This window comes from Cnephaeus nilssonii, assembly GCF_951640355.1.
Source record: "Cnephaeus nilssonii genome assembly, chromosome: 4".
Taxonomy (NCBI): domain Eukaryota; kingdom Metazoa; phylum Chordata; class Mammalia; order Chiroptera; family Vespertilionidae; genus Cnephaeus; species Cnephaeus nilssonii.
Window position 1 is genome coordinate 1,971,337 of NC_137075.1, and position 25,478 is coordinate 1,996,814.

Sequence of the window (25,478 nt, forward strand, 5' to 3'; positions counted from 1 at the left end):
GAAACAACAAAGCAATCTCTCTCTCTCTCTCTCCCTCTCTCTCAAATCAATTAAAAAATAAAATAAATAAAAAGTTTTTTCATAGCAAAGGAAACCATCAACAATACAAAAAGACAATCTACTAAAATGGGAGAAGATATTCACCAATGTTACTCTGATAAGGGGTTAATATTCAAAATTTATAAAGAACTCCTACTTAGCACCAAAAACAAAAGCAAATAGCCCAATTAAAAATAGGCAAAGTACTTATATTCAGAGAGACCATAGATGCTCAACATCACTAATTTCACACCTGTCAGAATGGCTATCTATATACATAAAAGCCTAGGCGACCGTCAGGATGGAACCACAGGAATGACCGGAAGGACCAGTCACTAGGATGCGCACTGACCACCAGGGGGCAGATACTCAACACAGGAGCTGTCCCCAGCCCGCAGGCCCTGACCGCTGATGGGGCCTGCCGGTCAACCTCCTGGTCCCTCCCCCTGGCCGGGCCCCAGGCTGGGATGGGGTGGGTGGTGGTGGAAGCGGGCAGTGAGGGAAAGAAGAGGGGGGAGGCAGGGAGGTGGAGAACCACGCAGTGGTGGCGCATGGGCAGCGAGGGAAGGAGGAGGTGGGGAGGCGGGGAACCTGATTGGCCCTGATTGCTGGGCCTCTAGTTATTAATAAATCAACAAACAACAGGTGTTGGCGAGAATGTGGAGAAAGGGAACCCTGGTGCACTGTTGGTTGGACTCACATGGGTGCCCACTGTGGAAAACAATATGGAGGGTCCTCAAAAAATTAAAAGTGAAACTTTGTTGATGCAGCAATTCCACTTCTGGGTATTTATCTGAAGAAATCCCAAACACTAATTTGAAAAGATATATGTTCATTGAAGCATTATTTACAATATCCAAGATATGGAAGCAACCCAAGTGCCCATCAATAGACAATTGGATAAAGTTGTAGTACATATATACAATGGAATATTACTCTGCCATAGAAAAAATAAAGTCTTAACCACTTGTGACAACATAGGTGCACCTGGAGGGTATTATGCTTAGTGAAATAAGTCAGACAGAGAAAAACAAATTCCATATGATTTCACTTAATATGGAATCTAAAGAACAAAATAAAATCACAAACAAAACAGAAACAGACTTATAGATACAGAGAACAAACTAATTGTTGCCAAATGGAAAGGGGCTGAGTGAAAAAAGTGAAGGGATTAAGAAATACAAATAGGTAGTTATAGAATAGTGACAGGGATGTAAAGTACAGCATAGGCAATATAGTCAATTATATTGTAGCTAGAGGTCCGGTGCATGAAATTCATGCACGGGGGAGAGGAAGGGTGGTCCCTCAGCCTGGCCTGCACCCTCTCCAATCCAGGACCCCTCGGAGGATGTCCGACTGCCGGTTTGTCAGACATCCCTTTTGCAATCTGGGACTGCTGGCTTCTAACCACTCGCCTGCCTGCCAGCCTGATTGCCCCTAACCGCCTCTGCCTGCTGACCTGATCACCCCCTAACTGCTCCCCTGCCAGCCTGATTGCCCTCAAGTGCCCTCCCCTGCCAGCCTAATCACCCCTAACTGCCCTCCCCTGCTGGCCTGATTGCCCCTAACTGCCCTCCCCTGCCAGCCTGATCGCCCTCTAACTGCTCCCCCCTGCCAGCCTGATTGCCCCAAACTGCCTCTGCCTCAGCCCCTGCCACCTTGGCTTTGTCAGGAAGGATGTCTGAAAGATGTCCAGTCTAATTAGCATATTACCCTTTTATTAGTATAGATAAGTATGGTGGGTACTAGAATTATTGGGGGGATCACTTCATAAATTATAGAAATATCTAACCACTATGCCGCACACCTGAAACTAATATAAAATAATATTGGATGTCAACTTTAAAAATAAAAATAAAGTTCAGATGAGTGGTTTTCCTTGGAGAGAGGGAGAGTGATGTTTGAGGACTGGCACAAATGTTTAAAAGTATTTCCTGCATTCAATTTCTTAAGCTGAGGGATTGACCCATGGATGTTTATCATATTTTATTTATGTACAATCCACTACCTACAATGGTTTGACTAATGATTTTTCAACTTTATGATGGTGTGAAAGTGATACACATTCAGTAGAAGCCCTACTTCAAATTTTGAATTTTGATCTTTTTCTTAGCTAATGATATGCAGCATGATATTGTCCTTGATGCTTGGCCCCACAGCACCAATGTAATGTAAGTGTTCTGAGCCTTTTAAGGTAGGCTAGGCTAAGCTACGATATAGGTTAGGTGGATTAAATACACTTTCCATTCACAATATTTTCAATTTACAATGGATTTATCAGTCTATAACCCCATCGTAAGTTAAGGAGCATTACATATTTATTATGTATTTGTTCATGTTTTCTTCTGTATATACAAAATATTCTACCTCAAGAAAAAGAAAATTGAAGAAGCAAAATCATAAGGGGTTGACTGGTGTTGTCCAGCCCTGTGCACGTGCCTGGGGTGGAGCCAGCATAGGGTGGGAGCTTAAGATGGCACAGTGTATTAGAAGCTTCAAACTAAAGAAAGAATAAAAGGGCTGCGGTGGGTCAGAAAAGGATGAGAAATCACAGGGCAGCGGCAGCAGGCACCTGGCCTGCAGCGTCGGGGATGTGAGCCCTGAATCAAGGGGAAAGGTGGAGGTCTCCTCCTCCAGGCCAGGGAAGCCAGAGGCACGGTGCAGTTTCCAGAAAGTGCGTGCGCAGTGAGAAGATGGGGGCCAAGGTCAGGGGCCCAGGAGCACTGTCCTTTGGGAGAAATAAGAGCCCTTCAAGCTGAGGCTGAACAGAAAGGTGGCAGCAAGGAGCCTGGGCGTCTGAGAACTACGGAGGGCCTGGTCAGCAGGGTCACACCCTGCTGGGAGGGCACCACTACAAGGAGCCACTGATGACCCGTCTAGAGCCCTTCCCTGGAGACAAGGCGGGAGCCAGGCTGCGGGCGGAGCAGTGACTGGAAGGAAATGAGGTCAGCAGTGGACGCAACCCTCAGAGGTTTGGCTGAGATGACGAGGAACAGCAGCTGGGAAAAGACAGGAAGTCCAGGGAGGCATTTTATTAAACTTTTAAAATGCTCTTTTAAAGTTCCTAATCTGGTTTAGCCCCACCAAGGCAGAAAGAAGGGCCTCAGACCTTACCCCCATGCTGGCTGCTGAGCCCCACAGATGGTCACTGGGGCTGAAGCATGGCTGCAGAGGCCTGGGGTGGGGGGGGGGAGGGTGCTGTCTGCTGACTTGTTCAGAGCTGCTGCTAGATGTAATGGGAAAAGAGAAAGCAAACTGACATTTAGTCATTTTTATTCTATAGAGAATACACTCCCTTTTGCCTGCCTGCACCAGACAGACTGCTCCTACCACCTGGCCCTGTGCCACCAGTGGGTAGGGACAGGGTTGGTCCCCAGCACCTGGGTGTGCATCTTGGCTCCTTCACATTCTAGCTAACTGGTCTAGGCAACTTCCCACCCTCTCTGAGCCTCAGTGTCCTTTGGCTCACTGAACTTGAGGCTAACTCTTACCTCATCAGTGTTATTGTGAGGACGGAGGGCAATAATAGGCTAGCTCAAAGAGCAGAGCACATGGTAACTACTTACTAAGTGTCCTTTTAGATCAGTGGTTCTCAACCTTCCTAATGCCGCGACCCTTTAATTCAGTTCCTCATGTTGTGGTGACCCCAACCATAAAATTATTTTCGTTGCTACTTCATAACTGTAATTTTGCTACTGTTATGAATTGTAATGTAAATATCTGTGTTTTCCGATGGTCTCAACCTGAGAACCGCTGCTGTAGTGCCTAAGACCATCAGAAAACACAGATATTTACATTACAATTCATAACAGTAGCAAAATTACAGTTATGAAGTAGCAACGAAAATAATTTTATGGTTGGGGAGCACCACAACATGAGGAACTGAATTAAAGGGTTGCGGCATTAGAAAGGTTGAGAACCACTGTTTTAGAGTAAGGAAACAGAGAAGACGTGGCTAGTGTTGCCCTGCCTCCCGGCCTCAGAAGTTTGTCCCTGTGCAGGTGCCTGGGGTGGATCCAGCAGGGTAGACAGGGTGGTTGGTGGGGGTGAGCGCCCACCCCTCAGGTTTGGCTGGACCCGCTGCAATCCCTCTCACTGTGCTCAGCACAGTCGCTGTCTGTGTGCAAGGGCCTCCCCAGATCCCCAATGGCCAGGCCTATGCCCAGCCCTTGCCCTCCTCACGGTCCTCAGAAAGCACCACTGCCTGGGCCACAGGGGGCAGTTGTCATGGGGATGCTGGGCCTGCTGAGCTGCCTCCTTAGCAACAGGACTTCCAGGTCAGTTACTATGGAAACAGCATCCACTCAGCCATCAGTGATGGGAACCAGGTTCCCTGCCCTTTCTGAGGACTTTCCTTTCTGCCATGAGGGCGGGGCACCAGGGCACTCCCTGAGCAGCCAGGAGCCCCCAGGGACTTGGCTTTTCCAATGGCAGATCACTGTTTCTCCCCTCCTGGGCAAGGTCCCAGGGCATACAGGGACCTTCTGCAGCCCGGGGTGGCAGAGGCTGTCAGCTGAGGGCTTTACAAGGAGTCTAGGGGCCAGGCCTAGCATCCCCCAGTGCAGTGGGGAGTGGGCAGCACTTCCTAGCAAGGCCTGAATTCAGAGGATGCCCTCAGGTTCCCTAACCCACACCGAGTGCAAAGGCTGTGGCTCATCCTTGGCCACTCTGAAGGGCAACCCTCTTTCCTGGTCATGAGATCTCCAGCTCAGTAACCTTTTGTCCCCTAGCTTCCCTCCAGCTTCTGAGGGCCCAACTGACCAGGCTAAGATGACACAGACCTGTTTTGTAACCAGCTGGAGCTCATGTGCACATTACTGCCCCCCCCTCCTCCTTCAGGGAGCATCAGGGAGTCCCAGGGACTCTTGCAGCTGGGGTGGGAAGGATCTCAGTCAGGGTCTCCCCCACCACTAACTGACAAAGGATGCACACATACTCTCACCCTCCTCCTTACTCTCACCAGCCCACACACAGTGAACAGCTGCCTCCAGTGTCTGCAAGTGCTCTAGGGCAGCGGTCGCCAACCTTTTGGACCTCACGGACCACCAGTTGGCGACCACTGCTCTAGGAGACCTGTCCACTGCCCTCCACAGCCTTGCTCCTGAGCCCCTAGTATTCATTCCCCAGTAACTTCATTTCCCCCCTTCAATCCCTGGCCCCTAAAAGAAGGCAGCATCTATTGGAATTTTTTTTATTTAAAGAAAATATACAACACGGCACATTTACCGTTTTCTGTTTTAAAAGTGGAAGATTTGAAAATTGCTTGTGGGGATAGAAGGGCCAACTGACTGGACTTGGCTTCCCCAGCCTGCAGAGTGGTGCACTGCCAGAGCTTTTAGAAAATGTGTGTGCGTGTGTGTGGAGGGTAGTGAGGCCAGCCCTGATCACAAGGGTGTGTCCTCACTCCTCATGCCACTGAATCCTCCACCCTCACTCCTGTCCCTTTTCTACCCCCCACCCTCGCCACTACCTCCAGGACTACTGTGGGTTTAGATTAAGTAAGCCTTCCTCAGGGGGCGTGGGTGTGTGCAGAACTCGGATTGAGGCTTCTGTTTAAATCCTTCCAGCTCTGAGAACTCCCTGGGTCTGAGGGGACTTCTCCTGCACAGTAATGACCAAGGCCAGGTGGCTCCTTGTCTCTCCCTAAGACCCAGGATCCTCACCTCCTCCTGTCCTGAAAAAACGGCTTCCCACTGCCTGTGGCCCATCACTGGAGATATTGACCTGTCCCACAGCCAAGGACAAAGCCAGCATTTAGCTGGGAGCACGGAGGAGAGCTCTTGGAGCATGGATCAGTCCTCCTTACTGTTCAGGTCTTGGTAGCAAACCTGCTCTTACCCTATAGAAAGGAGGCAGGTCACTGAGCTTGACTCTGGTAGAATCTTGTTGGAAAGAAGGATTATGCCTAAGGAGCTTCTATAATCCGAGCTGCTTTCACAATGACTCCCATTCTGAACCTGCTTCTGGCTCCTAGTTGCCTGCAGAATCAGGGCCAATCCTCTTAGCCTGGCACCCATGACCTTCCCTCTGACCACCTGGCTCCAGGATCTCCTCCCAAAGCCCCCAGCTCCACACTGTACATCTACCTTCATCATATCCCCACTGAGCACTCCATCTCACCCACCTTTCTAACTTCCTCCCTTCCCCTCCCCTCCCTCTCTAACTTTCTAACACTTCCCACATCTCAAGGCCTGGCTCAAGCCTACCACTGGCCACACACCTTCCTTACGCCCTTCGGGAAGCCCAGCCACCTCCTATGCCCTGAGTTCACAAGTCCTGGAGCCTTCAGCCAAAGCTCCCTGGGCTCTCACCATAGCTTGCTGGAGCAATGGGCTGGGTGTGAGGAGAGGCAGAAGAAACATGACTTATTGAGCACCTACTATGGTATGTGCCCGGTACTAGGCTGGGCATTTCACATATACTGCTTTTCTCACCCTGTCCTCAGATATACTTGTAAGACGGCACCATAATTATTCCCATTTTACATTTGAGGTAACAGACTAAGAAAGGTCTGGAATTCAAACCAGGTCTGGTTCCCTCCATAATCTGGTCTCTCCTTCTGTACCATGCTTGAAGACTAACTCAGCCCCTCTCAACAGTTTTTAATGGAAGGAACCTAGGCTTTGGCCTCAAGCAGGCATGGATTAGAATCTCAAATCAGTCCCAGCTCTGTCACTCCTAGCTACATGATTCTGGAAAAAGTACCCCAAACTCAGTTTTCTCATCTGTGAAATAGGGAGAATCCAAGTACCTACCTCATGGTCTTTGTGAAATGGAAGGAGTTAATGTGTGTAAAGTGCTGAGCCAGTACTTGGCACAGAGCAGACTCAACCAGAAGTACCCTCACCTTCCACCTTGCCGACAGGGAACTGAGGGCCACAGAGGGGACAGGATGTGCTTGAGGACCTACAGGAGGCACAGTTCAGAGTCCTCTGCTTCCATGTGGTGAGAGGTCAGGCTGGGATTGGATATGAAACCAGAGATGGGGAGAGAGGGGGCCTGCTGAGAGGTCTTGGGGTCCTCTTCCCTGAGGACTGGAAAGAATACTCCCCCCAGACCTTGCGATGCCCAGCCTGTGGGCTATGGTGGGCTGCTGGATGTAAGGTGACCTGGGTGTCCCGGCAACATTGGGTTAAACTAGATTGCACACATGTGAGTGGCTATCTACATGGCTCTACAGAGCACTACATAGCTTATACATATACACACATTACATACATATACAGATCTTGCTAGGTTTGCAGTAAAAAAAATGCAAAATTCTCAGGACCCTGGCCCCATTTTGTTCCAAAGATTCAGGAGACTGGGGCTCCCCAGGAAAACCACCAAGGGCAGCCCCTAGAAGACTCCCAGCAAAGTGAGGCACCAAGTTCACTGCTAAGGGACTGGTGGTGGCTGGTGCCCTGAAACAAATACAATGACAGGTCTGCTCTAGGGACCCCACACATGGGTAGCCCCCACCCCTGCCAAGCCCAGCAACCCACCCCCCAACCTTGCTCTGGCCGTTGCATTTGAGCTTTGCCTAACCCCCCCTACTTCTGAGTATTAAAATAGTCTATAAAAGCAAGTGACCAAAAATCTATAGCTCTAAGAATACCTGGTTATTTTCTGCTGTCTTTTGTTTTTCTGGTGTGAATTTTTTTTTAAATTATGATTATTATTGTTATTAGTGTATCTCCTAAATCACAGTTAAACCTGAAGGAAGAAAGAAGAGAGAAAAGAGAGGAAGGAGCCCAGCTCATAGATTGGATGGCAGTTTGGATCGCACTGGCTCAGCCCTGGCCCCAGGTTCCCTCTGGGAAGCAGCAGTCAGAGGGGACCCCCCAGAAGAGGCGGCTCTTGCCCCAAACAAACAAAGAGGGGGTGGCAAAGAACCTGAGGATGTCTTCTGAGGCAGAGTGACATGCTGGCCTGAGGCGGCACCATAGGGCCTCCCAGGGGGACCAAGGCCCCCGCTGCAACCCCCAGTTCTGGGGAAGAGCGGAAAGGCAGCCACAGACTCCCGAGAGGAGAGTGGGGAGGCTCCGTGGAGGGTCTGTGCCCCATCCTGGGGTAGGGCCGGCTGAGAGGCTGAGATGAGCTTGAGGTCCTGGGTGAGGCGGCCTGGGGTGACAGGTGGTGTGCCCCAGCGCTGGGGAACCTGGAGTGGTGGGGGGCTGGATACAGGTGGCAGGAGCAAGGAACCATGGGAGCCAGAGGCCCGGGGTGGAGCATTTGGAAAAGTTCTTGGGGGGCCTGGGCTGTGGCCAGGGGGGCTGAGACCTCTTCGGGGGGTAAAGGCTATATGAGAAGCCTCCCCAGAGGCCCCTGCCATTGATGGCTGCTCAGGCTGCCGTGGAGGTGTCTCTGGCATACTTGGTGGGCCAGCAGCCAGACCAGAGGACAACTCCCCAGGAGGCTGGCCAAGCTGCCCTGGACTAGAGGATGGGGACCTGGATGAAGGTGGGGGTGGCAGGAAATGCTCCAGGAGCCCCAGGCCTCCCTGGGGCCCTGGTAGTGAGGGTAGCGGCTGGTTAGCCTGTGGGGAGTGGGTGCCCGGCTGTAGTGGGGTGAGCAGGGGTGAGTCGGATGAGGAGAGGGAGCCACCCAGTGCTTTGTGGAAGAGGCCAAATCCGGCTATGGTGGTGGAAGCTGTGTTGGCGGATAGTGTGGGAGCCGGAGAAGAGCCACAGACCCTGGGAGGTGGAGAAGAGCTGGACGAAGACAGGAGAGGGCTCAGTCCGGCGGGGGCGGAGAATCCAGCCAACTGTTGGATGTGAAAGGAGGAGGAAGATGGTGTATCCAACTGGGATAGGCTGCTGGTGGGCGAGGCAGAGCCCAGTGCAGAAGGGATGAAAGACTGCAGCCGCTTCAGATGCCTGGGTGTCTGCCCGGGCCCGAGGCTGCTGAGCTTGGGGCCTGGGGGAGGGCGGAAGATGGCAGCGGGCAGACGTGGGTGGTGGGTGAGGGCTATGGCCACAGAAGTGGTGGCGGCGGCAGCCTGCAGCGGCGCCTGGATCAGCGGGGTCCAGATGACAGGGGTGGCCGTCGGGGTGGCGGAGGCGGCAGCCTGGACGCGGTGCGCACAGTGAGCCATCTCGCGGTCATGCTGCACAATCTGCTGGATGATCTCATTCTCCTGGTAGTTGAAGACACCTGAGTTGAGGTCATGCTGGACTTTGTGGAGAAGGATGGAGTTCTTCTTGCCTGGGACACAGAAGGAGAGCAGGGGCTCAGGGCAGAGGAGACGGGGAGCCTGGTCCACCTCCCTTCTGCCCTCTCGCCCAGTCCCCTCACCAATGCGGTCCAGGCGGTCCAGCGCCACAGTCTCGAAGGCCCGCCGCATCATGGGGTACTCCTCCAGCACCTCGTTGAAGTTGTCCACACTCAGCGAGTACAGGCGGCAGTAGGTGTCGGCCCGCACACTGGCTGTGCGCCTGCCCCGCGTCAGCAGGCAGATCTCTGCTGGGACAGCAGGAGTCAGGGTGGCCTCCTCCCAACCCTGACCTGGGTCCCCACTACCTAGTACAGATGCTTGACAGATACAATCATAAGTCCCCCACTCCAAGCACCTTTCCCATCTCTGGGGCCATCCCCCTGTGCTGGGCTCACGGACACCTACCTCTAGGCAGTGCCCATGAAGGGCCTGAAATGTTTTTCTCGGTCTCTCCAGCCCATTTCCCTGTCCCCCCAGGGTCTCCTGGCCACTCACCTCCAAAGTAGGAGCCATCTGCCAGCTTGGTCTCCTTGTTGCCCTTGGTGAGCACGCTGACCACGCCGTGCTGGATAAAGTACATCTTCTTGCCGATGGTGCCTTCTCGGATGATGTAGTCGCCCGGCTGGAAGACCTCGAAGCGCAGCTTAGTCAGCATGGATGTCACGAAGTTGGGGTCCGCGTTGGCGAACAGTGGCATGGAGGCCACCAACTTCCGGCAGTTAAAGTTGATGATCTCCTGCTCCCCAGAAAGGGTGGATTGGGAAAGAGGAGGGAGATGAGCAGAGTCACCAGGCAGAAAGGCATGGATCCCTTTCTGCCTGGCCGCCACCCAGCTCACCTCCCGAAGCGGCTCGCTGAGCTCGCCCAGGATGCTCTCCTCGTCGAACATCTTGCCCTGGTAGCGGTGCTCGTAGTAGTCATGGATGCGCTGCCGAGTGTCGGGCGGGAGCTTGTGGAAGGACATGTACTGCTCCACCTGCTTGTACTAAGTCCAGGGACAGAGAGAGAGGCTGTCACCTCTTGGCCGGCCAGCCCCACTGCCCTGGCTGGCCCCACCCGGCCTCAGCCCTGCTGGTGGCCAGAGTTGGCACTAATGCTGTGGGTGCACTTGGATGACCTTGGCTCCTTAAGCTTGAGGTCCTCAGTGTGGATGTGGTCACACCATGCCCCATACCATGGCCCTGACTGCCAGTTCCTGGGGTGGAGGAGGAGCTCCATCCCAGTGACCCGTCTTCAACGTGTTCAATACCATGGAGATGGCCAGGGAGAAGAAGGACTGTTCAAAGCCCAGTTACAAGAGGCCAACTGACCAGAAAGTCAATGACGTTTCCTCTAAATATTGGTCCCTCTGTGTTACACTATGGGCCAGAGAGGCCTTGCTGACTTGGGAAGGAGCTCTTTCCCACCAGTGGTAACAGCCTGGCAGCATCAGCAGGACTGGGCTGCAATGGGTTACAAGGGCTGGAGGCTGAAGCCAGCCATCATGTGGCACGTCATGTATCCCAACATGGCCAGGACTGAGACTAAGTCACTCTGTTGGAGAGCAGCTACAGCCCAGGGGAGGGGCCTGGGATAGCAGGGACCTTAAACGTGTTTGAAATAGAGATTGTTGAACCTGCCCATCCTGAGGTGCTGCTCCAACCCGCCTGGATTGTGGGTGGGAAGTGGAGATCCTCAGGAGCATGGCTAGGGACCAGAGGCACTGCTTGGGCAAGAACAGATTTTTCCCACAATGGAATGCAAGGGAAGTTCCTGTCCCCAAGGAATAGTCATAATAGGCAGCCTGCTCTCATATATCAGTGCTCCAAAGAGGTGGGGACATAGTGCTGCTGCAGAGATGCTGATGGGCACCTGGGGGCTGGAAGATGACCTTTCTTAACAGTCTTCCAGCCAACCTGGCCTCTGTCTGCTCTAAGTTGTGCCCAGCTACAGGAAACAGTGACTTTCTGGCTGGCTATGGCTGTATTTTTTTTAGAATTCCCCATACATAGAGAAGCAATTGGGGTGGGGGGCAGGGTCTGGAGGCAGGGCAAAAGTTAGAAGGTTGTTAAAGTGGTCCAGGTGAGAGAGAGTAGTGGGGACAGAGGGGGAGATAATATGTTTAAGAGAGATTTATGGGTGAATTATACATTAAAGAGCTATTAGCTAAAGGATGAAATGAAGGCAACTCTCAAATGAAAAGCCACAAGCAGCTTGACTCTGCTGGACAGTAGACCCTGATGCTTTTTTTTAAACTATCCCTAATGGTGGTCCCAAGACTGAGCCTCCATTCTGCTCACACACTAAGCCTCAACCCTGCTCTCAGGCCGGGCCCTGATGCTGGGCTACATTAATCTCTCACTTGGCCCTTGAAGCACTGGCCTTTGTAACCTGACTCCACGCTCCTTCCCCTCTCTCGCCCCCTCACTCCTAACTAGAACCCTTTGTTCTGATCAGGTTGATTGCTTTACCACCCATCTACATACCTTTGCTCATGTTCATCATGATCACTGGCCTAGCATTTTCTTCTACCTCCTCCTTCCTCTGCCTTCCCAAAATGACCTCCCACCCTGTTCTGGCTCTTCAGGCTCTCCCGGGCTTTCCTCTTCATGTCATGGGACCTGGGATGCCATCTCTCAGTCACCCCATCAGGAGACAGTAACTGAGGCAGACATGCAGGCAGTTCATAAATACATACTGAGCCCTACTATGTGCTGGACACTGGGGATCCATGGGGACTGGCCTACCCTCATGGAGCCATGGCCTGGATAGGGAAGATGGATATTAAACAATTGGCTATAATTAATTAAATAATGACCGAAGTGCGACGTGTAATGAAGGAGAATTTGAGGGTGTCACTGGGTCACATGATGGGTGGAGGCTGACTGGGTCCTGGAAGGCTTCACCAAGGAGGTGAAGTTTAGGCTGAGATGTGGAGAGAAGGGGTCAGGTGAAAAGAGACAGGAGGGTTCCAGCTTGAGTCTGTGCCAAGGCCCCGAGGCAGGGGAGGCACATTCAGGGAGGCTGGCAAGGCTGGCGCATAGAGGGCTATGGAGCCCATGGCGTGTTCTGAGCATGAGAAGTGGGGGAGCACTTACATGCCAGGCTGAGAAAACACTCTGCATCTTGGGGTAACAGGCAGCTCTAAGCAGTGATCTGAGCAGATTTACATGTTTTAAGTGCCAGTGCCACCTGCCATCTGGAGAGTGAGGTGGAAGGGGCAGAGGGGTGTCCACTGGCTAATAAATATTGAACAGCTTACTCTGTAGGGTCACTCCTCATAAACACCATGAGATAACCCTGGGTATTGTCCCCACTTAAGGACAAGCAAATGGGACTTAGAGATGTGATGCTACATGCCCATGTTCAATGGAGAGCTTGTCAAGGGGGAAGCTAGGCTTAGAACCGAGGCAGCCTTTTACTCCAGCACAGACACTTGCTTAGGAAGCTGCAGCGTGATCCAGGCAGATGCCAGCTGGATGATGAGGACGAAGGGAGGCATCCTACCTAATAATAGACAAATATGCAAATTGACCATACCTTCACTATGCCCACGATTGGCCAGGAGGCGCGGAGGGGCGGGACTCGGGGTGGCTGATTGGGCCGGCGGGATGCTGAGCTTGCGTCGCCAGCGGCGGCGCAAGCTCAGTGTCTGCGCCATGGCTGTGCTCGGCACAGAAGGGGCCTCTGGGGCAGCGAGCCCACGTCCTGCCGCGGACCATCAAAAGCGGGGGAGCTGGGTGCCTGTCCACTCCGGCACCAGGCCTTTCAGAATCCTCCACCGCGCCGGAGGCTTCTGAAAGGCCTGGTGCACCAGAGGACAGGCACCCAGCTCCCCGGCGATCGAAAGCGGGGAGCTGTGTGTCCGCTCCGGCACCAGCGGACCCCCTACCATCAAAAGAGGGGAGCAGGCTGCTAGCAGTGTCCACGGAGTGTGTGCTAGGCTTTGAGGGGCAGAGGATATGGCCTGGATGGCAGGTTAGGCCTAGGGGACCCTACACATGCATGATTTAATCATGCACTGGGCCTCTAGTTAATGACTAAGAGACAACAAGGATGGCTCCTAATTTCTAGCCTGGGCATCTGTGCTACTGTGTCCACTAACAGGATGGGCAAGAGTAGAGGTTTGGAGCAAAGAAAGCAAGGGAGACTGTTCTCATTTTAGATGCAATGAGGTAGAGGTGTCCAGGGAGGCATCAAGTAGACAGTGCGGGGTGAGAAAGAGGTGGGACTGATTATATCATTTGGAGCCTGCTGCATAGAGATGGACATGGAGCCTGGGGATGGAGTGGTAAACCAGTAGCACCCAGGAAGACAGGAGAGACAGAAACACAGAGAATTAAGCTCAAACTACCAGGGACGCAATGTATGAAGACTGAAAAGACAAGCAGTCAAGGAGAGCAAGGAGACTGGCCTGTGAGGAGGAGGAAAGCCGAGATTGTGTGGTCATGGAAATCAAGTGTAAACCAAGGGGCAGTGATAACTGTCAAACGGAATGAATGCCCCAGGGCTTCGCACAAGACATGGACCCAAAAGGCGTTAGCCACATGGAGGGCCCTGGCACACGCACATTCACCGGGCTGATATACAGATTCAGTGTCCATAAACAATGTGGAATTTTTGTATATTTTAGAAAAGTATAAAAAAGAAAGAAAAAGAGACTGCAACAGAAAAGTCAGCCGCTGAAGCCAGATGATGGTGGCAGGCTGGGCACCCACTGGGGGCCTGGTGGGGACCCACTGGCTGGAGCCTGTGCTTCCTAGGGACCAACTGGCACCCTGAAATAGCCCAAAGTGGACACAGCTTTCTGCCCTACCTTCTCCTGGTACTGGCGTCGGGAGGAGTCCAGGGACTGGATGAGGGCAGTGGCGTGGCCGATGAACATGGCGTAGCAGGTGGCGCCCACAATCATGCTGAGCATGGTGAGCCACACGTCGGACATGCCCACGGGCGCCTGCCGTCCATATCCGATGCACAGCATGTGACTCATGGCCTTGAACAGCGCATAGGAATACTGCTTTCCCCAGGAGCTGTTCTGTAGATAGGTACACAGACAGAGGGAGGAGTGGTAGAGAAGGCTCACACCACTGAGAGAGCAGGCCTTCTCACCAGCACCTAGAAAAGTCCCCACCACCTCCCATCCCTCAACTCTTTCCCAGCTGCTGAGCCCAGGGCTCCCACTTTGCCAGTGGCTGAAAGCCTTGGAGAGGGGCAGGGAGGCCCACAATGGTAACCTATGTGACCGAGTGAATTCTCACTTAGGCCTTTCTCTTGCAGTGGGGGATCAGGATCAGATGGGAAGTCTAGAGAGGGATGGGAGCGGTGTAGCCCCCATCTAACCTCTCAGCCCTCACAGAGCAGCCTGGGCCTCTTGAGCAGCAAAAGACTTCAGGGTGAGCCACCCTGCTGTCCTCTGCTTACTAAAATAGCTCCAGCCCCTTACCCCAAACTACGCCAAGTAAAGCCCATTTCCCCACTGACCTCAATTATAAAAGCAGATATGCTCCCCCTAGGGGGACAGACTCTCAGATGAAGCCAAAAACACTGTCCTCATTTTGGGTGAGCAAAATCTAAAGTGCTGCTGAGCTGACTCCCTTCCTGCATGAACCCTGCCTGCATCTATCCAGGGCTGTGGCCACCAGTTATCCGCCCCCACAAAAGGCGGATTACCTGGAACACACAATGCTTGGGGTGGGAGGAGGGAGGAGGGAGGGAGGCAACTGGCTATTTTTGTCTCCAAAGCTAGTTGGTGTCTCAAGGAAGCCTCAGTGTGGGAACACGGCTCAGAAGGGCCATCTCCTGAATTTAGTGCACGTGTGGGCTTGTCACCCTCACATGGAGGAAACTGTCCCAGACGAGGGGGCCCCAGATGAACCTCAGTGCTGGCCACCTCCCCAAAGCCTCTCTGCTCACACAATGAATATGTTAGCAATTATGTGGAACCCACCTTACTGCATGACCCACAGAACCCCTGGCCGGAGCCTCAAGCACTTCCGGGGTCACCAGGCTGTTCTCAGCACCTGAAGGCAGGCACAGGAGCTGCACGACATGTTCAAGGTCACTGAGACCATACTGGACAGAGCTGAGCTGGTATGGTGCTCAGTCCAAACCTGGGTGGGAGGTCTGGGGGTGGGGGGTTGATCTCAAGGAGTGGAGGGGGCCTGAGCACTGGGGGAACAGGAGGGACCCCCCAGCTGCCTTCAGTCAGAAATTCCAGGCTTATTGCTGGGGACTCAGAAATTCAATCCATATAGCTGATTCATTTACACTTAGCTCATCAAAAGGCTGTTTTCTAAAGGCCTATTTGATACTGAAAGATGCTCGGAATCTCTTTCACCTCTTTCAAAGCCAGCTTCTCCTACTCAGGGGCCCTGGAGATCTGCCTACAGACCAAACCAAACTGACAGGTCCCCCTGAACCTGTAAGCATGGGGTTCCCGGACACAGAAAGAGGCTCACAGGTCCAGGGGGTCCTCCATCCCTCCTGGAGCCCACCCTGTCCATGGGGGGATGGGGACTCTGCCCCATGGCTTCCCTAGCCTCAATTTCAACTTCTCTCAACCACCCACAGGTTTGGAAGGGATCAGGCTCAATCTGGTCTGTCCTCCCTACTCAGGACACCACCTATGATCAGGATGTATGTGTGTATGTGGGATGGGGGATGAGGGAAGGACAGGAGTAGGGGGACAGTCCAGCTCTGAAGCTGGAGCAGAAGATAGCCACTGTGTGTGATCTGGGAGTCTGTGCCTGCTACCAACAGTGTCATCCGTCACAGGGTTCTCTTTGCTTGGGCTTGGCTTTTAAAGGTGGGTCTGTGAGTAGGAAGTTAGACTTGAGTGGCTGGGGTGAGGCCTGCCCTGGGGTCCTGATCAGGGGTCGGACCAGCATTACCTTCAGACCGCTCTCTGTGGGTGGCCCAGCAGCCAGCAGACCACCAGCAGGCAGGTTTGGAGCCAGCTGGTTCTTGGCACATGCTCAGAGGAAAATGACAGGACAATACAACCTCACTAGGGTCCTGGATTAATTGTAATAAAATTTGTATTTTGGTTTTGACCTCGCCCCCATGGGTTTTTCTGTATGCATTAAAGGGCATGCCCAGAAAAAAGGTAGTTTCTGTCTAAATACAAATGAAAGTCTCCACCCAGAAAATCCTTCTTTTAAACCCAGGAGTTGGGGGCCATTATCTCTTGCACTTGCGCTCTACCTTCAAGGAGCACGCCCATGCCATTCCCTTCCTCCTTCCCTTCCCCCACAGGCACATACCGCCCAGCCTCTAAAGGACCACACGAGACTTGCAACCAGGGGAGAAATGGGCAGCTGCAGCTCATCCGGGGCTCACCCCTAAACCTGTCTCCAAGGCCCCCTTTCTCTGACTTTCCAGTGCGTTAAAGCAGCCCAGCCATTCTCTCTCTTTCTCTCTTTCTCTTTCTCTGAGTGGCCCACTCCTTGTTTAGAATGTATCTTCAATAAACCCCATTTTGCTTTACTTTCATTTTCGTTGATCTTAAAATCTTTTTTGCATCGACGAAAAGAACTGAGGTCCCAGTCAGTAACCCCAATCGGTAACAGGTGTGCCTCTGGCAAACAGGCAGGAGGGCAGGAGCCACCAGTCCAGCTCTGCCACACCTGACAGAATCCAAGGAGCCCAGGTCTTAGTCTCTCTGGGTGAAATCAGCTCCAAACAGTCGCTCCCAGCTGCAGTGAGGCTGTAAGAAGGCAGAGGTAGCAGTGTGTGGCCACGAGCTGTGACAGACCTGTACTGGGTAAAGCCATGTGCCGTGGGTGCTGGGCTGGCACCTCAGGGTCCTACCTGTTGGAACTCAGGAGTTTTGAGTTGTGGACCTGCTCTGCCCCTCAGTGCCTCATCAGCCCCCTCTGCCCACACCAGGGCCCGGCTGGGTGCTCACCACCATGCTGTTGATGGACACCCAGCAGTCGTCAGGGAAGTCCTGCAGCATGGGGACCAGGAACTGCAGACAGCCGTCCCAGTGGCACAGCAGGAGCATCATGCCGATGAGGTTCACGATGCGCACCACAGCGCTGGCCAGGTCGTAGGTCATGTGGAAGATCTGTCCACAGAGGTAAGTGACCAGGTGAGTGACCGGGGGGGGGGGGGGGGGACACCACCACCCAGCCAGACCCTGCAGCTCCGAGTGGCACTGCTCTGCACACACATGGCAGTGCGCCCAGCTCCGTTCAGGTCAGGCTATGGTTAGGGGGAAGGTGTCAGGCCAGGCCCTGAAAGAAGCAGACTGCAGGCTGCAGGGCCCCAAAGGGATCATGTGCAGGTGTGTGGGGAGGAGGGGCTCCCATGGGAAGTCCAGACATCAAGGATCTCTCATCTCTTTCAAAGCGGCTTCTCCTACCCTGGGGATTTGCCTATAGGCCAAATCAAACAGCCTGGGAGAAGAATGAGGGGTGTCTGGGGTTCCCATACCCGGAGAGAAGGAGAGCACCTGGAGCCCCATACAGCCCTGAAGTGGGTAGAGAAATCATTTTATCAGCTTGTCTAGGCCTTGAAACAACAAGGAGAAGAGCCAGCCAGCCTGACGCTCCTCAGGGGACCACAGCTTATAGTCATGACAGGGGCATGGTATTTCCCTAAATCAGTCACCAGACTCTTAGGACTCCCCCAGGGCCAGTGGGTTCTGCCTAAGGCAGCCATGGAACTGCAAGGAAACAGCTGGGATACACAGGCTCCAAGTTCACACAGACTTTGATCCCAGGCCCTCTTCCTACCCAATTTCCAGCTGTGCAACCTTCAGAACACATCTGAATCTTTTTGATCATGTTTCCTCATCTAGAAAATGGCGATAAAAATTCTTACCTGCGTGGGTTGTCTAAAGAATTAAAATCTATACTAATAAAAGGGTAATATGCTAATTAGACCAGGTCAACATCTTCTGGACGTCCCACTTCTTTCCAGACGAAGCCACCGTGGCGGGGGCTGAGGCAGAAGCAGTTAAGGGCAAGATCAGGCCAGCGCGGAGGAGCAAAAGCAGTTAGGGGGCAATCAGGCCTGTGCCAGGGAGGGCAGTTGGGGGCAATCAAGGTCGGCAGGGGAGGGCAGTTGGGGGCAATCAGGCCAGCAGGGGCACAGTTAGGGGCGATCAGGCAGGCAGGCAGGGGCGATCAGGCAGGCAGGCAGAGTGGTTAGGGGTGATCAGGCAGGCAGGCTAGGAGCCAGCAGTCCCGGATTGCAAGAGGGATGTCCAACTGCCGGTTTAGGGATCGGGCCTAAACCAGCAGTCATACATCCCCCGAGGGGTCTCGGATTGGAGAGGGTGCAGGCTGGGCTGAGGGACTCCAATCCCATGCACAAATTTTGTGTTCTGGGCCTCTAGTATACATATAAAATGCTTAGTATTAGGTGAAGACGCGTTCAATAAATTGAGAATGGTTATTAATAATTAATCTTCATGATTAGTTAATAGGTATTAGTAGTAACGCTCTCCTATACAGGTTAATAAAGTACAGCACTCTCAACCCCAGCCCGCTGCCACCCGTCCATTTCTACCCCTGTGACTTCAAATGAGAGGTTGAACTATGGCTGGGCAGGGCTAAGGGTGGGCACATCCCAGTGTCCACACTCCACCTCCCTCCTCCCAGTGCTGCCTCTTGGTCCAGTTTCAGCAGGAAGCACCAGTGAAGGGATGGAGAGATGGACAGGAAGTCTAGAGGGAGTTCTCTAGAAGTTCTGCCTTGCCTCTAGCCTTAGAGACTTTGGAGTATGACCTCACTCTTAGTTCTGGTTCCTCCATACTATTCCCAGGCAGAGCAACCTTCCTAGAGAGGGACTTTGAGCCAAAATTACTGACTTTTCAAATGCCTATAAGTTTAAGAACTAGTTTAAGCCCATTTCAAGATAGGGAAACTGAGGCCCAAAGAAACAGACCCTAGATATTTCTACCCCCGTCTAGTGGTCTTCTAACTGCAGCTTCGTAGCTGGTGGCAGGATATTCTATACTAGTGACCTCAGCTTCTCCTTCTGAAATGTGAGTTTAACTGGGGTCTAGGTTTTGAACCACTAAAGATGAATACTACTTTTCCATCACCCACAGGGCACACCCTCCTGTGGCCCCTTGGAACTGCAAGGAAACAGCTGGGATACACAGGCTCCAAGTTCACAACGTGAACACAATAGCTCTATGACCTTCAGTAGCAGGACTCTGAATGCAGACATGCTGTGAAGTCTTCAGGATGAAATGGACCTTAGAAAGGTTCATGGAGAATGGCAGCTCTAACTTGCCCCATCACCCTCCACGGCCCAGTGACAAAGGGACAATAACATCACAGTCATCATCTCATTTAAACGCACAACAAACTTTGCTGAACATATTGTTAATTTACTACATTTTACACCAAGGCTCAGAGAAGCAAAGGACTTGCTTACAGTTATAGTGGCAGCTCAGTAGAGGCAGATCTGAACCAGGGCTGCCTGCAGATTGTCAGATTGGCCCGGTGACAAAAAAGGTGGTTATTTTGCAGATAAAACAATTTAAACCCAAAGTGACTGGGTTATGTGGCCAGATTTACAGCAAGCTGGATCCAGGGCCAGGTGGGACTCCTCGGCATCTGGCCCCAATCAACCCAGTGCCCTATGCCCTGCAGCCTAGCCCCACTGGGGCACAGGAACCAGCGCCAGGTTGTCAGTGGGCCAGGTCCTGGCTAAGCTGATACATCTCAGTGTAAGGAGTGGTGGGCACTAGAGAGCAGGCAGGGCAGTTTGGGATGGCAACCAGGGCTCAGTAGGGACTGGGGCCTGTGTCTGGGATGCAGAATATACCCAAGCAAGACCCTGGTGTCTCTGGCCAACCCTCTGCTGCTGGCCATGCCCTAGGCTTGGATCCTAAACCCCATAGGCTCCCTCTGCCTCATCTCAATCTCACAGCAGTTCCTGAGTACCAGCACCAAGCTCTGGCTCTGTGGGAAGACTCCACTTTTGCCTCTTTAGCACTTAGGTGAACACAATAGCTCTATGACCTTGGGCAAGTCATTAGCCTTTCAAATTCTTGGTTCACCAGGATGTCACCAGCTTCCCCAAGTGACATGGAACCAACCATGAGGAGGGCCAGTGACATGGGATCATACAGCCTCAGAGATGGCCAGCACCTGCCCTCACTTCCTACCACACTTCAGCCTCCCCTCAACTAAGAAGCTAGCTATCTGCCCACCACTTCTCAGGGTTGCTGGAGAAATTGATGTGGTTAAGAAAGTGTTCTGTAACCTGGACACATACATAGGTAGGATCATTATTATTGATTTCCTTCATTTCCGAGCTGGACTGAATGTTTATGTCACCCCCAAATTTTTATGATGAAGCCTTAATCCCCAATCTGATAGTATTAGGAGGTGGGGCCTTTGAGAGGTGATTTGACTATGAGGTTGGAGCCCCATGAATGGGATTAGTGCCCTTCAAGGAGGATACATGACAGAGATGATCTACAAACCAGGAATCAGGCTCTTACCAGAACCCAACCATGCTGGCACCCTGATCTCATCCTTCCAGCTTCCAGAATTGTGAGAAATAAATGTTTGTTTGTTTAAGACACCCCCCCCCCCACTCTGTGATATTTTTCTAGAAGAGCCTGAACTGGATAGTAGGAGCTAAAGAAGCTAAAGGAAGCCTTGGATCACTTTTTGAAAGTGTCTCAGATGGCCACTGCCTACAGTAACTGTTTTTTTGTTTTGTTTTCTGTGAACCACTCTTAATATTCTGTGTATCAAGGTTGGCACGTTCTTATGCAATGTCTTCTTTTCTTTTTGTATTACCTATGTTTTTCTTTTCTTTGTAACTAATTATCTTCCAAGATCAGGTCCTTGTCTAATTTTGTCTTTATTGTGATCTCAGCAATGAATATGGTAAAGCACGTGTGGTAGGGTCTCAGGAACTGAGAAGTGCTCAGTGTGAAGGTGATGAAGGTATGATGGGGATCAAGGCCGTCACAGTGTAGACAGTGACATTTGAAAAGGCCCCGCTCTGTGCAGGTACAGCTCACAGGGAATCTGCCTTTGCCTTTGCCGGAAGAAAGAAGGTGCCCTTTTCTGCCGGAAGTCACAGACTAGTTTACCCTACAGAGGACACGTTGGGGGTGGTGTCTGGTATTGGGCTGAAGAAGGATGTATTTGCTGGGAGGTGGGAGGTTAGTAGGGGGGATTATGGGCATTTGGGTGGTGGGGAGGTGTACTGTGGATAGCTATCAGACACTAGAAAGCCAAAAACACCAACATGGAAAAGTCTGACGTTCCTGCAAAGAGTTGGTGGGGGGCATCCATTCAGGCCAGGAGGGTACCCCAGATAGTGAGGACCCAGGTGTGGTTGCTGAGAGCAAGGCTGGTTGTTGCTGGGAGAGGTTGCCAAACACTGTGGGCTGGGGCCACAGGCCACCTGCAAGGCTGCTGCACTGTGCAAATGTTTGTCTTGCTCTTTATACCTTATTACAGTCCCCTTTATGATATTGGTTCTGACTATGGGGGTTGAGTACCTTCATTTCTAGGTCTCCGCAACCCTTGCTGGGTGAGCAGCCTGGGAAGCCCACTGTCTGTGCCCCAGATGGCACTTGGGGGAAGCTCCACTCCCACTCCCTCTGTAGTGTCTCGACCACAGTGCAAAGGCAGAGTGACGATTCCACTTTGGGCAAGTGCTTTCTCTGCTCTGAGCCTCAATTTCCTCATCCGTGTCAATAGCTGCCAGCTCCTGTGCTGTCTTGGGGTCCGGAGAGATGATGTCCGCAGCTGGCACACAGGGGGTATCAGCGCGTTTCCTTTCCTTCCCTATCCCAGCCCTCAAAACAAAGAGCTGATTTCTTAGTCCAGGACAGACCAAAAACTGCAGTTTCCACCAGGCCTCCTCTGAGGGCCTGGGTGAGTTCCCTCCCAGGGGCTTGTTTTCTCCACAGAAAGAACAAACTTCTGGTGTCTCAGGAACAAGCAGCCACATGGAGGACAGCAATCCCAGGCCTGAGGGAGTGGCTGCTCCAAGTATATCCCCGGCACAGCCTGGAGATATCTGAACTGAGGTGTCATGCTGAGTCCCTTCCGGGGCCCATAGAGAGGGCCAGGACCACCCCTCTGTGTTATCCCAAACCTTGATTCTGAGAGAGATGGGAGAAATCAAGGCCCACATGGGGAGGAGGCTCATTAGGAGGTCACACAGCCATCACGGCCTGGCCTCCTGCCTCCAGGCCTCCTCCCACTGCTCTAAGCTGCCAAAGGAAGGAAGAGGCTTCTGGGATGGGTTACTGGGGTCCTGGGCCCTTTCGACAAACATCCAAAGGGGAAGAGACCAGGGTTTCTAACAATAGCCTCAGTGCCTATAACAAGCTCACACCTCTGAGGGAGGGAAGAGGGTTGGCTGAGAAGGATGCTGACCTAGATCGCCTGGGATGGAAGCAGGAAGTGTCATCCTACGAGATGGCAGCCTACACCTGCCAAGACCTTCCACGTACCCCAACTCCCAACACCTGCCACTAATGCTCAGGAACTCTGACTGGGGGGCTAGGCTGGACTAGGGGAGGCAGCTAAAGCTGGGGGTCAGGAGTCCAACATCTCTGGAGCTTCACCAGGGAGCCTCAGGCAAGCTTTTCCCTCACCATGGGAGGCTCACTCCCCAGTCCCCCCTGAAGTCATCACAATGTCCTCAGGATCAGCTAAGGTGATCTCACAAAGGGAGGCTGGCATAGGGACTAAGCCCCAGCCTTTGAGAACACCAGAACATAACTGAGAGTCGGGAACAGGTCCAAAGAAGGAAAGAGATTCACATAGAGAGTTGGGGGAGATAGGGCAGGGTTTTCTCTATTAAATACCTCCCTCCCCAGGTCTCATGCAAACTGGGGGCCTCAAAGGTCACCCTACTACTGCTTCCAGCCAAGCGGAGACTAAGAGAAACCCGGGGGCTGGAGCAGGCCATTAAGGGTTGGATATAGGGTTCCTGGGGCTAGCTTAGAAACCCCAATCCATCCAAGGGTCTAGTGGTAGTTCTAGGCTGGGCAGTGTGCCTGGCAGAAACCACGTAAAACAATTTACTCCCCAGCTGGTAGGCAAAATAAGGGTGCTGTGTGGAGGGGTGGGGAGCCATCCATCTGGTCTCCAGGGATCTCCCTTCCTGCCCATGAGACTGGGTAGTGATGTACAGTTTAGAGCCCTAATCTGAGGTCTTCTAGGGCCTCTGACTACCCTAGGAAAATTTCAGGGCCAGAGCCTGCTGGACCAGTTCTGGGTCACCCAGAGGGCAGCCAGGCCCAAGGGGCAATGGGGACAGAAGCCCGGCCCTGAGTTCCCAGGATGTATGGTGTGGAAGACGCACTTATCTCCTGTCTCAGGGCCCACCCTGCCCAGCCACTGGCAGCTCTGCCCACTCCCCCAAATGCCACAGCCCCAGGGCCTGGGCCTAGGGGGAACAAGGCTAGCCACCAGGGGCTGAGACCTGGAGTCACGAGCTGATGCCAGAGAAGGAAAGAGCAGCCACTTCTCTGCATTCGGTGATGGTCTAGCAGTGAGTCCAAGATAAACAGAGGTTCGGGTTTCTCAGGGACTGAGTGAGCCAATATGGTCCTACGTTTCTACTTGGGTCAGAAACCGAGACAAGCCTCTCAGGGTGTTCCAGTAACTACACCTCCATTCTTCCTCTGCAGCCTCTCAGAGTGGCCCTACCACCCCAACACCATCACCATAGCCACTGGCTCTTCTCAGCCATGTGCTCAGACCCACATGCCAACCTCCCTCTGCACCTAGATGTCCTTCAGCTATCTCAGACCCAACCTATCACACAGTAATCCTCCACCCACACCCTTCAACCTGCTCTGCTTCCTACCTTCCTAATCCCAGTTGAGAGCTGTCCCTAACAAAGGGAACAACAGAATCAAAGTCAACCTCCTTTCAGGTCACCTGAGAAAACAGGAGTCACATGGAACCTGGTCAGGAGGTCTAGGTCAACAACCCTGCCAGTGGGGCAGCTGACCCTCTGATCCTCAATTTCCTCACCTGACAAATCAGGGTAATAAACACTGCCCTGTTTGACTAGCCAGCTGAGAACCAGTGAAATAATTGGTAAAAAGTATTTGAGAAAAAGAAACGCCCTGGAGAAGTACTAAGATAACTGGTAGGGGAGAGCCTTTATTTTATTATTATTACTAGAGGCCCCGTGCACGAAATTCGTGCATGGGGGGTGTCCCTCAGCCCAGCCTGCACCCTCTCCAATCTGGGACCCCTCGAGGGATGTCTGACTGCCCTCTCACAATCCAGGACTGCTGGCTCCCAACTGCTCGCCTGCCTGCCTTCCTGATTGCCCCTAACTGCTTCTGCCTGACAGCCTGTTCACCCCTAACCACTCCCCTGCCAGCCTGGTTGATGCCTAACTGCTCCCCTGTCAGCCTGTTTGCCCCTAACTGTCCTCCCCTGCAGGCCTGGTCACCCCCAAATGACCTCCCCTGCAGGCCAGGTCCCCCCCAACTGCTCTCCCCTGCAGGCCTGGGTCCCCCCCAACTGTCCTTCCCTCCAGGCCCAGTCACCCCCAACTTCCCTCCTCTGCCAGCCTGGTCACCCCTAACTGCCTTCCCCTGCAGGCTTGATCGCCCCCAACTGCCTTCCCTTGCAGGCCTGGTCCCTCTCAACTTCCCTCCCCTGCTGGCCATCTTTGGTGGCCATCTTGTGTCCACATGGGGGCAGGATCTTTGACCACATGGGGGCAGCCATCTTGTGTGTTGGAGTGATGGTCAATCTGCATATTACTCTTTTATTAGATAAGATAGAGGCCTGGTGCATGGGTGGGGGCCAGCTGGTTTGCCCTGAAGGGTGTCCCGGATCAGGATGGGGGTTCCCTTGGGGTGTGGGGCGGCCTGGGCAAGGGGCCTGTGGTGGTTTGCAGGCCGGCCATGCCCCCCGGCGACCCAAGCGGAGGCCCTTCTACAATTGAAACTTTGTAGCCTGGAGCTGAGCCAAGCCTCCTGCTCGCTCCGTGGCTGCAGCCATTTCTGTTGGAATTTGTTTATCTCCTATAATTGAAACTTTGTAGCCTTGAGTGGAGGCCTGGGCCCGCCAGGGTGTGTGGAAAGCTTGGCTTCCTCCATCGCCAGGGAAACCCAAGCCTCCCTCCTGCTCGATCCGTGGCTGCAGCCATCTTGGTTGGGGTTAATTTGCATACTTGCTATGATTGGCTGGTGGGCGTGGCTGGTGGGTGTGGCTTGTGGGTATAGCAGAGTGATTGTTAATTTGCATATTACTCTTTTATTAGATAGGATTTTAATCCTCAGGTGAGGGTATGTTTT

The 25,478-nt window shown here is 52.8% G+C and overlaps 1 protein-coding gene across 1 annotated transcript in view; it reads right to left on the bottom strand.

The window, feature by feature from the left end:
* Nucleotides 1–7,738: 7,738 nt before the first annotated feature.
* Nucleotides 7,739–25,478, bottom strand: part of HCN4 (hyperpolarization activated cyclic nucleotide gated potassium channel 4) — a 54,318-nt gene continuing 36,578 nt past the window's right edge. Inside the window, exons 3-8 of the mRNA XM_079767758.1 lie at nt 17,121–17,282; nt 14,031–14,249; nt 10,074–10,220; nt 9,731–9,971; nt 9,316–9,480; nt 7,739–9,225 (exon numbers count right to left, since the gene is read on the bottom strand). Of these exons, the coding sequence (XP_079623884.1) occupies nt 7,778–9,225; nt 9,316–9,480; nt 9,731–9,971; nt 10,074–10,220; nt 14,031–14,249; nt 17,121–17,282 (2,382 nt within the window). The 3' untranslated portion in view covers nt 7,739–7,777. The remainder of the gene's footprint in view (nt 9,226–9,315; nt 9,481–9,730; nt 9,972–10,073; nt 10,221–14,030; nt 14,250–17,120; nt 17,283–25,478) is intronic.